This window comes from Dermochelys coriacea, chromosome 1, assembly GCF_009764565.3.
Source record: "Dermochelys coriacea isolate rDerCor1 chromosome 1, rDerCor1.pri.v4, whole genome shotgun sequence".
NCBI lineage: Eukaryota > Metazoa > Chordata > Testudines > Dermochelyidae > Dermochelys > Dermochelys coriacea.
The window spans coordinates 114,701,233-114,715,810 of NC_050068.2; the positions used below are offsets into that span (position 1 = coordinate 114,701,233).

At 38.7% G+C, this 14,578-nt stretch overlaps 1 protein-coding gene across 4 annotated transcripts in view; it reads left to right on the forward strand.

Annotated features, from left to right (window-relative positions):
• The window catches only part of UXS1 (UDP-glucuronate decarboxylase 1), a 90,186-nt gene extending 78,235 nt beyond the window's left edge, over positions 1-11,951 (forward strand). For all 4 annotated transcript variants that reach the window (XM_038418768.2, XM_043511107.1, XM_043511055.1 and 1 more), the window contains 4 exons: positions 1,668-1,728; positions 3,293-3,350; positions 8,392-8,495; positions 11,138-11,951. In XM_038418768.2, the coding sequence (XP_038274696.1) occupies positions 1,668-1,728; positions 3,293-3,350; positions 8,392-8,495; positions 11,138-11,269 (355 nt within the window). In that variant the 3' untranslated portion in view covers positions 11,270-11,951. The remainder of the gene's footprint in view (positions 1-1,667; positions 1,729-3,292; positions 3,351-8,391; positions 8,496-11,137) is intronic.
• Positions 11,952-14,578: the final 2,627 nt, after the last annotated feature.

The following is a 14,578-nucleotide window of genomic DNA, read 5'->3' on the forward strand; positions in this document are numbered from 1 at the left end:
TAAAGCTGAGGGCTCTAATAACTTCTATAAAAACTTAGGGTCTGGTCCTACATTTAAATGTAAAATCCTATTGTCCTCAATTGGAGCATTCACATGAGCAAAGGGTGTAGGAGTAGCCCTCTTGAATAATCTTTATTGCTGACATTCATTTTTAAATCACTTTAAAAACACTTCATGCATGAGATACAGGATAAATATATTTCACATACAGGTTTAATATAAACAATGCCAGTTTATGGTTAAGAGAATACATTGCACAACACTGTTTGATGTATGTAATTATCTAATAGATAGTGCAGCATGATAACTTATTGTTTGCAACTGACGGTCGGGAATGACCGTAGTAGTATTACGATGCATTTATAGCAAAGCACATGGTTGTGTTTGTCATTGCTGTGATGCAATACAGCCTACTGTGGAGTTGAAGGGACTTTGTACCTTTACTCCAGTATGAGTTAATTATCCAAAATCCTCAAAATTACTGTTAACAATACACTTCAAAATGAGCTTTTATTCAGTTTATTAGAGTTGATGAAACATTACTATCTAATCAACAAAAATCCACTTTATAATTATTTATATAGTGCCATAAAAATGCATGGCACTTAAGAAAGTAGTAGGCTCTTCCTTGGCTTCAAGGAGCTTACATCAGAGGTCCTGCGCTCTGATCCTGGTGGCCAGACCCTTACACCCTTGCAAAGTTGCTGGGACTTATACAGACACAAGAGTCTGTCTGTGCAGATCATATTCAAGGTTGTGACCTATATTTATTGAACAGCGTGTCCATATCTCCTGGCTTACTCGCCAGATAAACCAAAATGCCAGGGTTGTTGGGTTTTTTGTTTGGTTGGTTTTTTGGGAGGGAGGTTGACAAACTCCTTAAAAAAAAAAAAAAAAAAATCTCTTCTCCCCCTGCCTACTGCAGTAATATTATTAGTAAATGGTATAGAAATTTGTAGCATTTTGATTTGGCACACGTAGTTTGAACATGTAATAAAGAGAGGAGCTGATATTTTTGTTGTTCATATTGATAGTCTGGACCTAGGACCAAGGAGGAGGATTTAGTGCGTAACACCACGATATCATTTTTTACAAAGTAAACTTATTTTAAGAGTCTTTTTAAAGCTTTTGAAAGTAAGGACAAAACTTGGTAAGCAGCAGTGTGCTTGCTTCTTTTCACCATCTTGAGCCAATCTATGACAATCCATCTGAAAAATTGGCAATTGCCTCATTTTAAATGAGTGGGAGGCTTAGAGGCCAGAGGAAATAATGTATTAATTGTTTAGCAGTAATCCATTAATATTTCTTGGTTGTTTTTTCATACAACTGTGGAGGAACTGCAGCTTGTGCCTCCCCAATGTAAATGCTCTCACTACAGTAAATTATCCTCTAAAACTAACAGCAAGTCCTCCACTGTTTTTGATTTATTGAAATGAATAACTATGGAGCTAATCAGCCAGCAAATTACCAGTTGGTATGAAATGTGGACTTCCACTTGAAATCTACAAAATGCATAAAATCCATTTTAATTGCAGGACTTGATTTCTGCATTCATCATCTAATTATGTTGCTTCAGTGGGATTCTAGCAATATGGATCTCTCTGAATAAAATATGACTGTTTAAAGAGAAATGGATGCCTACTCAATCCCTTCTTTCCCTTTTACAGTGACCTTGTGAATGGGTTGGTGGCCTTAATGAACAGCAATGTCAGCAGTCCTGTCAACTTGGTGAGCCTACAGTTCTGTTGTTCTGCTACATTTACTTCACAGTAGTCTAGTTTTTGCTTTCTTGCTTGTCATTGGTGTTAACTTTTACAAGAATTAAATGCAGCAAAAATACTTGCCATCATGCGCAAAAACCCCTATGATCATTTTACAAATGAGAGATTTGGCATAGTACTTGCTGGGCTCCTAGACTTTAGATCTGATCACTGTCTCAAGAATAAGAGAATTTTGCAATACGTTTTGAGTTTTAATTGATTTAAACTTTTTGCTCAATATGCAATACAGCAGAACCCCGTTTATCTGATCTAATTGGGACTGGGGGCGGATTAGATAACCAAAAATCCAGAAAAAACAGAGAATGGGAAAGTCCAATGCTGCAGCACCATCTAGCGGCCACAGGAGAGATCACTTCCCTCTAGATCTGTGTGTGCTGGTTGTCCAGTTAACACAGAGAGCTGGATAATGGAGAGTCAAATAAATGGGGTTCTACTGTATTAGAAAGGAGGGGCATGGGGTAAATTATTTTAAGACACTTCAGAAATGCAGTTGAAGACCACCCTCGTTTCTATACATCAAAAGTGCAATCTGAAACCATTGGTGACACACTATTGTAATTTATTAACCTGTTTCTGCTCCAGAAGCTTCATTTTTTGTTGTTGTTGTGATACGTGCCTCTTGCCCCCTTTTATGGCAATTGTACTAAAGTATCATCAGTAATAGAGATTAAATATGGATGGCTATTTCCAAAGCAATTATAACATATCCGTGGTTTATCTAGTCACAGCTTGAAATTACAATATTTAGGAGCATATGGCATACTGCTGAGGTCAGTTCTTGAAAAAGTGTGGTGATTTTTCCCTTGGGATTCTCATGGAAAGCAAAATTTGCATCTCATGAGGCGAAGCATATGGAAAAAAGGGGGACATGCACAATTAAAAAACACCTGGAAACTTTTGAAAACCTACAGTTTCTTTTTTGGATGACTAAATAGATTAAACTTGGGAGCTGGGTTTTCAAAAGCACTCTGTTAGCTTAACTCTGCTGCTATTGAAATAGTAAAATTTCCATTGACTTCATTGGGAGCCAGAGTTAGGCCACCAATGAATGCTTTTCAAAATCTGACCCTAGAAAATGCATTTTATGTGTCTTTGAAAACGCATTATATACCATGTTGTTTTAAAAGATGTGGGGGACCAGAAAATTTTTGTTTATAAATGGTTCTGGTTACTTTTCAAAGTAGAATTGAGATGTAGTGCCCCTTTGAGGATAATTAACCATTGGAACAATTTACCAAATTTAGTGGTGCTTTTTCCATCACTGGCAATTTTTAAATCAAGTCTGGATGTCTCTTCAAAGAGATGCTCTCATTTAAGCAAGAATTTTATTGGGGCAGTTTTCTGGCCTGTTACACAGGAGGTCAGACCCTTCTGGCCTTGTAATCTATGAATTTTAGTTCATTCACATATTTGGTTACTATCCTCGTAGTGACTCTTGGCAAATCACAAAATACGCATTTTTAGAGATGCTTTGTAATTTCTCTTGTAACCTGTATCCACTTCCTTCTTAGGGGAACCCAGAAGAGCACAGTATCCTAGAATTTGCCCAGTTAATTAAAAAACTTGTTGGTAAGTATGACAAGTAATTCTTGGGTGAAATTCATAGAAGACTTATATTATCAGATGATGATTACTTCATTAAAGTATATATAATACATAAGACGAATTAAATCTGTTTCTTTCCATTTCTAAACAGCAGTTGTACCAAGGACATTTAATTGTCTACTGATTCTGTAATTAAATATTAAATTAAGAATTTAGAATTTAGTTCAGATTTTCAATTATACATAAAAGATTATATGAAGAAAAAAATGAATATTTATTTTCATGTAGTAGTTTGTCATGTACTGGTTACTTGCATATAGTTTATGCAAGTTAATGGGTTCGTTGTGGATGAATGAAGAGTCTGTTCTATTCTTCCTCATTACATGTTGCCTTTTCTTCAAGGGAGAGGCGAATGTATATCTTTTCCTCCCAGCAACGAACTTAGCAAAGAGCACTAAGAAATAGGGATAGGAAGGGCAATTCATGCCCATTCTCAGAGGGATTACCAGCTATTTCTGAATATTGCTCTCCATTCTGGTCTGACCCCAGGTAGACTTCTCTAGGCATGGGTTTTCTTCTTTTAAGAAAGAAAAGAAAATGTAAGATGATCCCTTTCAGGTGTACTACACAAGTGGTGGTAGCAATAGGAAGGAGCTGCTCTGACTATTTTAGCTAAAAGTTCAGTACAAGACCCACACACCAACTCCTGCTGTAAATGCAATCCTTGAGAAAAGTCTAAACTGAGTTGAATGTGAATGAAATATATCATCTCCTGAACTAAAATACAAATACTGTTTGGGTAGATTCGTCCAGGAATCCTCCTCAGATTTTCTCCATGAGTTTTTCTCTCTACCACCCTCAAGAGCCTCATGCTGCGATGACCATTCCCCTCCTCCCCCCATACTGATCTGGCCACTGGAGGCTAGAAGTAATTCATTCCAGCGCCCATTAGTCTCCCTTTCACTTGGCTGGAGGGGATGCTGAGAATACTTGGCAGTCCCTACCTCTCGCCCTGTGTTCCTGCTGTTGTGTGTGCTGCCTTTACAGCATTATAGAATCCCAAATTTCCCCAAATTTAGGCTGCTAGGTAAGAGATTGAAGTCCAGGACCTCCATGGTAGCCTTCTCTGAAATGCTTCAAGCTCCATGTGCAGGGCCAGTTACGCAGAATTGCAGGGTCTCAATGCATGGATGAGATGATGGTGTAGGGAGACGGGGTTTAGATTTATTAGGACCTGGGGAACCTTTTGGGAAAGGGGGATCCTATACAGGATGGATGGGCTCCACCTAAACCAAAATGAAACCAAAATTGCCAGCACTTAACATTAAAAAGGTCGTAGAGCAGTTTTTAAACTAAGGGCTGGGGGAAAGCCGACAGATACAGAGGAGCACGTGGTTCAGACAAAGACATCCCTTATAGGAGGATCTGCTAATGGAGATTCTCTATGTCCTATAAGCAGGAGAGCATGGAAGACGATAAAATACAAGTAGGTTCTGATGAGAAACAGTCAAAATGAAAAAAAAAAAGTCTCATTCAATTACATCATGTAATGGGAGACAGCTAAAAAGTGACAAGTTTTTAAAGTGCTTATATACCAATGCTAGAAATCTAAATAATAAGACGGGTGAACCAGAATGCCTCGTATTAAATGAGGACATTGATATAAGAGGCATCACGGAAAGTTGGTGGAATGAGGATAAGCAAGAGGACACAGTAATACCAGGGTGCAAAATATATCGGAAGGACAGCACAGGTGGTGCTGGTGGGGGAGTGGCACTGTATGTGAAAGAAAGCGTAGAATCAAATGAAGTAAAAATCTTAAATGAACCAAGCTGTCCCTTAGAATCTCTATGGATAGTAATTCCATGCTCGAATAATAAGGATATAGCAGTAGGAATATATTACCAACCACCTGACCAGGATGGTGATAATGACTGTGAAATGCTCAGGGAGATTAGAGGGGCTATTAAAATAAAAAAACTCAATAATAATGGTTGATTTCAGCTACTCCCATATTGACTGAGTATATATCACCTCAGGATGGGATGGAGAGATAAAGTTTCTTGACACCTTAAATGACTGTTTCTTGGAGCAGCTAGTCCTGGAACCAACAAGAGGAGGGGGAATTCTTGATTTATTCCTAAATGGAGCACAGGATTAGGTCCAAGAGATGACTATAGCTGGACAGTTTGGTAATGGTGACCATAGTATAATTAAATTTAACATCCCTGTGGCGGGGAAAACACCACAGCAGCCCAACACTTTAGCATTTAATTTCAGAAAGGGGAACTACACAAAAATGAGGATAGTAGTTAAACAGAAATTAAAAGATACAGCACCAAAAGTAAAATCCCTACAAGCTGTATGGAAACTTTTTAAAGACACCATAATAGAGGTTCAACTTAAATGTCTATCCCAAATTAAAAAACATAGTACGAGAACCAAAAAAGTGCTACCATGGTTAAACAGCAAAATAAGAGAAGCAGTGAGAGGTAAAAAGACATTCTTTAAAAAGTGGAAGCTAAATCTTAGTGAAGAAAATAGAAAGGAGTATAAACTCTGGCAGATGAAGTACAAAAATATAATTAGGAAGGCCAAAAAAGTATATGAAGAACAGCTAGCCAGACTCAAAAAGTAATAGCAAAAAAAATGTGTAAGTAAATCAGAAGCAGGAAACCTGCTAAACAACTAGTGGGGCCACTTTGGATGATCAGTTGCTAAAGGAGCATTCAAGGATGATAAGGCCATTGCGGAGAAACTAAGTAAATTCTTTGCATCAGTCTTCACGGTTGAGAGGGAGGGAGATTCCCAAACCTGAGCCATTCTTTTTAGGTGACAAATCTGGGGAACCGTCCCAGATTGAGGTGACATTAGAGGAGGTTTTGGAACAAATTGATAAACTAAACAGTAATAAGTCACCAAGACCAGATGGAATTCACCCAAAAGTTCTGAAGGAACTCAAATGTGAAATTGCAGGACTACTAACTGTAGTCTGTAACCTATCATTTAAATCCGCTTCTGTACCAAATGACTGGAGGATAGCTAATGTGATGCCAATTTTTAAAAAGGGCTCCAGAGGTGACCCCAGCAATTACAGGCTGGCAAGCCTGATTTCAGTACCGGGCAAACTGGTTGAAACTATACTAAAGAACAAAATTGTCAGACATACAGATTTGTTGGAAGAGTCAACATGGTTTTTGTAAAGGGAAATCATGCCTCACCAATCTACTAGAATTCTGTAAAGGGATCAACAAGCATGTGGACAAGGGGGATCTAGTGTATTTAGATTTTCAGAAAGCCTTTGACAAGATCCCTCACCAAAGGCTCTTAAACAAAGGCTCGTAAGCTGTCCTGGGATAAGAGGGAAGGTCTCTCATGGATTGGTAACTGGTTAAAAGATAGGAAACAAAGGGTAGGAATAAATGGTCAGTTTTCAGAATGGAGAGAGGTAACTAGTGGTATCTCCCAGTGGTCTATACTGGGCCCAGTCCTATTCAACATATTCATAAATGATCTGGAAAAAGGCAAGGTGGCAATAATACAGATAATGCAGATAATACAAAACTACTCAGGATAGTTAAGTCCCAGGCAGACTGCAGAGGTACAAGAGGATCTCTCAGAACTGAGTGATGGACAACAAAATGGCAGATGAAATCCAGTGTTGATAATTGAAAGTAATGCACATTGGAAAATATAATCCCAATTATACATATAAAATGATGGGGTCTAAATTAGCTGTTACCACTCAAGAAATAGATCTTGGAGTCATTGTGGATAGTTCTCTGAAAAGATCTTCTCAGGGTGCAGCGGCAGTCAAAAGAATGAACAGAATGTTGGGAATCATTAAGAAAGGGACAGAAAATAAGACAGAAAATATCATATTGCCTCTATATAAATCCATGGTACACCCACATCTTGAATACTGCGTGCAGATGTGATCGCCGCATCTCAAAAAAGATATACTGAAATTGGAAAAGGTTCAGAAAAGGGCAACAAAAATTATTAGGGTTATAAAATAGAGAGATTAATAAAACTGGGACTTTTCAGCTTTGAAAAGAGATGACTAAGGAGGGATATGATAGGGATTTATAAAATCATGACTGGTGTGGAGAAAGTAAATAAGGAAGTGTTATTTACTCCTTTTCATGACACAAGAACTAGGGGTCACCAAATGAAATGAATAGGCAGCAGGTTTAAAACAATCAAAAAGAAGTACTTTTTCACACAACGCACAGTCAATCTGTGAAACTCCTTGCCAGAGGATGTTGTGAAGGCCAAGACTATAACAGGGGTCAAAAAAAACCAGATAAATTCATGGAGGATAGGTCCATCAATGGCTATTAGTCAGGATGGTCAGGGATGGTGTCCCTAGGCTCTTGTTTGCCAGAAGCTGGGAATGGGTGACAGGGGATGGATCACTTGATGATCACCTGTTCTGTTCATTTCCTCTGGAGCACCTGGCATTGGCCACTGTTGGAAGACAGGATACTGGGCTAGATGGATCTTTGGTCTGATCCAGTATGTCCGTTCTTATGTTCTTAATCCTCTGAGATTTTGCTCAGCCCCTTAACGCTCCAGTTTTGGACATAGCTTCCTTCTGTGGTAGAACACTATGGTGCCACTAGACTACCTGGTAGATAAAATAAGTTCTCTCTCCATTTGCTGCTCACTAACTAACTAGCTCTGTTTTGCTCTGCCCACAAATTTTTAAATTTGTATACAATAATGCAGAATGTTTTGGGCTTGCGTAAGTAAGTTCTTATTGTTCTATCATGAAGGGATCTGATTACAAGACTCACACATGGTTCTTCGCTCCACAGACAATAGGAACGGATAGTACTGGGGAGGAGGAAGTGTTTGAGTCACTTTGCAGTACCACTCCTGGATGGTTCATTCCACCTTTGCTGGAAGGACAGTCATGTCAGTGTAAGGCATTTTGGAGGATGGGGAAAATTGGGAATAATCTAAATAGGCTTGAGAGGGACATCATGCCACCCCTGGGGAAATGTGTAAGTTGAAAGCATAGCAAAGAAAAGATAATAAAATGCAACATTTTATTCAACAGGTAGTGGCAGTGAAATCCAGTTTCTCTCAGAAGCTCAAGATGACCCCCAGAAAAGAAGGCCTGACATCAAGAAAGCCAAGTTATTGCTTGGTTGGGAACCTGTGGTATGTAAAGCTAGTTTAATAGCGTCTTGTGTATAAACCTGTTGTTTTTCTAATGATTGTCTTGCCTTTATAAACGAAGATATCCTGCAGTTATTAGAGCATCTTAAAGAATTGGGGGAAGTGGAGGAAAGTATCCAAGGGCAATTATTGTAAAGGTTATAAAGTGCCTTGAGTCTTACATGGACGCTCAATAAATGTGAACAGGGGAAGTTCTACGACCTATATTGTGCAGGAGGTGAGACTAGATGATCACAGGTCCCTGGCCTTAAAATCTATCAACCTATGAAATACATGACAAAGCATTGTAATAAAAATTAACCTAATTTGTATAACAGCTCTGACTAAGGCAATAGTCCCTCATATGCCTGTTGTATACATTGGAATGTGTGGTACATAATGAATTAGCCCTCCACTTATCCTGTTATTAAAAGAGAAATTTGCTTTTATGATGTGGATGATGATCAGTACAAAATGAAATAAAAAACATTTAAGGGTTAAGGTTTTTAAGATCCTTTTAAAGATATGAAAATGTCACTGCACTCATCAGGCTTAATCTAGTCACAAGGGAGGATTTGAGAGGAGTAGCAGAAGAGCCCAATAAAAACTAGGTAGTTGGACAAAGCGGTAGTATACTAACGGTGGGATTTTGAGAACCCACTCAGGTTGGCCTACCTCTGCTCCCATTGAAGTAAATGGGAGTTTTATCATTGACTTCAGAGAGAACAGATTTAAAACTTTTGAAATTCCATCCTGACTTTGCCATAGACAAAACTAAGTTAATACATATTGAACAAATTAATTAAGCTACTTGTTTACTGTGGTTCAGAATTAGTTGTAAAGGTTAGGGGAGATCTGGGATTTATTGTAGGCAGCAGTGAAATTTGCTTAATATACAGTTGCTGTCCAAAAAAAGCTATTAAATACCTGTGCTGCATTAAGAGGCTGGGAATAACACAGATAGTATTATAATACCATTGTATCACTCAGTGATGTGTACTCTTTCCTAAATACCTGCTTCTACACACACACCAACTCATCGCCCTTTCTTAAGAAAGGCCTTCCAAGCCAGCATTACAACATCTTTTCTCCCTATGTTACCTTGAGGCTAACTGGCCACACTACACAGAGCCACTCAAATAGCCAGCACAAGTGTTGCAACCTGGCCTTGATTCTTAAGCCTTGATTTCACTAAAGAACTTTGCTGGACAACTGTTTTAAAAACAACAGTGCTGCTGGAAAACAGATATTGGTTCTAGGGTAGGTGCACCATTAATGACTACAAACCCTTCAACCTTTCATGACCCAGCCTCCTCCTCCTCCTCCTCCCCCAACATGGAATTCCAGTAAACCCTGGAAATTAACCAATACTCGGGTGATATCAACATAAAGATGTGCTGTTTCCCTAAGAATTAAGGTCTGTGAAGTAAAGTATGTCTGTGATTGATGATCCTAATGATGAAACACCCAAACCTTCCTGGTTATGTTTCACTCACACAGGTGCCATTGAGCATAGCTGAAAGCAAGAGCTTGACTATTACAAAGACAACTCTTCCCCATCTAAAATTGGGGCAAGGGGCTTAGTTTATCACTTTTAGGCCAGCTTCCCTTCCATCAGTGTGAAATGGTTCATTTGGAGCATGAGCAGGTCGGAAGCCTGTCCTTTAATAAAACAAAACAAAAAAAAACACCTGTTGATGTAATGAGGTTCCTCTTCCCCTGTGTGCCTGGGGCATTCAGAACCTAATTCGTTTTAAAAAGTGGCACAGTGGCAGTAGATCATGTTCTATCAACTTTAATGGGATGCAGGCATTTGTACTCGTATCCAATGGTGAACAAGGATTGGTAGTGAATTGGAGAAGTGCACTGGTAGTTAATGTATACATTTCTAAAGTGCCATCACTGTATCAATTCATGTTGGTGACATAAGCGAGAACAGAGATTACTGTACTTGGAAAAGGAGTTAAATATTTCTGGTTTTTTTATGCCCATGGGTATAAAATACACTGTTTAAAACTGGAAACAGAAGAGGAAAATATTCTTCCTCTTAACTACACACACATAATTAGAATCTAATTAACTCTTTTAAAGAAAGCAAGATGATCAGTTCCTAATGGGATACTGTTATAACTGTCAGTTTTGCCTCGTGGTTTGATATCCCCATTGCTATTTCTTAGTGGACCAATTTAAAGAAGTATTTTACTTTAAACCTGGTTAGACCTCACCATTTACACAGCTTATCTAGAGGATGTTCTCTTAATATAATTCAAAACAAGCCAAAAAAACATTTTTCCCCTCTTGTTTCTTACAAGCATATAAGGGATTCTCCAAGTTTGTATTTGGGCATAAACTGGGTTAAGTGTTACTGCCTGTTACTAAATGTGATATTTCCCGACTGAACTGACGGTTTCTAATTTAGTAAATGATAGATATAATAGTGATGGGTGCGTTAGATATAACAGTGATGTGTGCATTAGAAATGCATAGACAGACTGTAACCAGTGGGTGGTGCTGTCTTTTTAGTGATAAAGAAGTAAAGAATTTCAGAGCAGTGTTTTCACAGCTTGGAAGATAGCCATAATACACTATTATGAGAGTAGCCAGAATTTTAGGCTGATGTGACCACCTCTTCTTCTTTTAAACAGGTCCCCTTGGAAGAAGGTTTAAATAAAGCAATTCACTACTTTCGTAAAGAACTTGAATATCAGGCAAACAATCAGTATATCCCCAAACCGAAACCTGCAAGGATAAAAAAAGGAAGAACAAGACATAACTGAAAACTGTTACGTTGGACAGGAGATTCTCTACTTTACATTTGACAGGATGTAATTTTTTTCTTTTTTTAAAAAGAAAGACTTAACAGGTTTCATGAAGAACAAACTGGAATTTCATTCTGAAGCTTGCTTTAAAGAAGTGGATGTGCCTAAAAATTTAAAAATACTGCAAATCTTGCCTTGCACTTTTTAAATCTGTCTTTTTATGTAAAATAGAGTAGAAAAATCTTTTGAGTATCTTCAAGTTTTATATCTTGCTGTGAGATCATTTGTTGTGACTGTCTTTGACAGTTTTATTTACTGGTTTCTTTGTGAAGCTGAAGATGAATATAAACGGGATGGAATATACCAATTTATTTATAAAATGGGTACTATAAATGAGACGTTATACTATGCATACGAGAAAAAGCTAGCAGTATTGTCAGGTGAGTGAAACACTGGCATTTAGTATATAGGGGTATAAAAATTCTGTATGAGAGCTTTATGTATTCTTTAAATCAGAGTTTTTTCAGAGGTTCAGTTTTAGTTGCACACTTGAATTTGGACTGTTTTCATTGAATATCATGGATAAGAATATTTTAAATCACTACTGTGTTGTGCATATTCTGGGGAAAAAAAGTTAATGTATTATTGGTTACCAGTGGTTGAATATGCTATTTTAATAAAATATGGAAAGTTCTACTTACTGGTTTCAGTTTTTCAGTTAAAATAGTTCTATAGTTTGTGTTTTATCTGTCTCAAATGTTGTTTTTTTTAAAAAAATCCATAATCTCTTATAAAAACAAGTCATCCTGTTTGAAGGTCAATAATGATATTTTTTTCACTTTTCAAATCACTTTTCTTTAACTGATTCTTGGGCTCAAAGATGTTCATGTCAAATAAATAAATAAACCCTCAGGTTTTATAATTAAAGCTTATTCATTATTTGCATTAGGCCCAGATTGTCACAGTGCAAAAGTATACGATGCCTTTAAAACACAAAACAGAACTTTAGCATCCCCAACATGAGAGAAATCACATAGTTTATTTAGAAACAAAACTTACTATTGATTTTATCAGGAAATACATACCGCTGTACTGACTAACTGTGATCTCATCACAGGAACCTAAATCCCATCATCTCCCACTTGTTGGATATCTGCACTTATTGCAACTGTCTGGTATTGGGAAGCATAAGGCTAGATTTTTTTTAAAGATATTGAGGCATTCCTCTGCTCAGAGTTGCAAAACCTAGGTATCATTGAAAGTCGGTGGGACTTAAGTGCATAAGTGCCTAAATCCATTTTGAAAATGGGACTTAGCCGTCTAAATCCTGTGCACTTTGCAACACTGAGCAGAGGAATGCCTGAAAACCTTTAAAAATCAGGGCTGTGGTCCAACCCTCGAGCTAACGTTCTGTCGGTACTGTGAATCACCAAGCATGCTTCTTAATGGTCTAGAAAAAAAGAAATAATGATAAAAGTCCAATGGATGTCTCAATGATTTGCTATTAAAGATGCTGTTTAGGTTTGCTCACTACCTGGTCTGTCTTCATAAAGGGATGAGAATTAGAGGAGATCTGTCTGGTGCTTTTGTAACTCAGTGGTTCGTGTGTTATGTATTGTCCTCAGTGCTTGATCTGCAGAGAAGATTAGTGTATTACAGCTCTGAGTTTCAGAGCCAAACTCTCTAACTCAAGCTGTAAACTCTTGTTTTTAGCTCTGGAGGTCCCTGGTTCAATCCCTGTCTCTGCCAAAATGACATGCATCACACTTGCTCGAAAACAAAATCTGAGATTGTAGCAGTAGCATAGATTTGAAAACAGTGTCTTTATGGTGGTTTCAAATCAGCATTGTAGTGCTCAACATAGTTTATGGTTAATACTGAAATTCAGGTATAACTTTAGGCTGTCTACTTAGGACTTGACAGAGCTGATGCCTGTGAGATTGAGGACATGGGGCTCCATGTGATCCCCATTACTTATAAGATGTTATACACATCCTCAGTAGGTGGAATGGGGGGAGCTGTCAGAGAGAAGTCTGAGCTAGCTGCTGCTGCTGCTGCTGCCCCGAAGTGTCACCAGTGGAAGGAAGATGCCAGACCTAATCAGATTGGAGGTTGGGAAGTCTGGAGATTGTAGGTAAATGAAGGCATGCCCTACATTGCATATCTCAGCATGGATGACCTCATGTTTTGTTGTTTGCTGAAGTTCTTTGTTTTCTACTCCTACTCCCAGCTCTCACTGCAGTGTCTGGTGCACCAAGCAGAGGCATGCCATAAAGGTCCATGATGCCAGGCTTGAGGTGCCTTTAAGTCCTAAGTGAAACTGAAACCTCCAAACTGAAATAAAACGGTGGGTTATTTTCAAGTGTCATTCGCTGACAGTCTGATGGGATTTCTGGTGTTAGACTCCCATAGCCACTAAGGAAGGGAGTGAGGAGCCCAGACACCACAATGAGGGTCAGAAATGAGCATGCCCTCAGCCAAACAAACAAAAATTCCATGTTGCTTTTCCAACAGGGCTCCAGGCAGAAGGAACCCGGCTGCTCCTGCTTCCTTCCAGGAGAGAATCTTTGCAGGGTTATTTCAGATCCAGCTGCTCAGCTCTCCAATAACTAGGATCAGAGGGGCTGTCCTGAGGCTTTGCTCTGCCACTGCTGTCTACCCTGCTCCTCCTCTCCTCACAGCTGTGGCTCCCATTTTGAAACGCCCACACAGCACATACTGAGTGTGAGCCAGTCTGTCCCAATACTCACCAGAGGGGTTATTGAGAACTCATGATTTTTAGTGTGAATGTCTTATTTGGGTTTTTTAAGGCTTCTCACAGCTTTCTGATTTCTGTCTTCAGTCTTGAAGCATTTTGCCCCATACCTAAAATGGCCACCATCTCCCAACACTGTTAATGGGACTAAGTCACAGGCTACCTTCAACAAGATGGCAGCCATTTCCCGAAAGGCTTTGCTAGTGAAAGTGGGGCTGCCCCCAGCAAAGATGGCTATTTTCTCACACTATTTGCAATGGGGCTTAAGCCAGGCTGCTCTAGTAAAAATGATGGTCCTATAGTCATCACATGAGAACCTGGCTGGATATAGAGGAATGTGATGATGCAGGGCATGAATTTGGGAAGGGGCAGCAGAAAAGGATGGATGTTCAGAAACAGGACAATAAATTCAGACCAGTCGAGTGTCATTCCCATATATCTGGTAAAATATCATGCATTTTCAGAAAGACACTCCTGCACAAAATATACCCTGCAATCTAGGGGAAGGTGCACTGAGATATAAGCCATCAGCCCATGAGTTCTAAACCCAGCTCTTCCAATGACTGCTATGA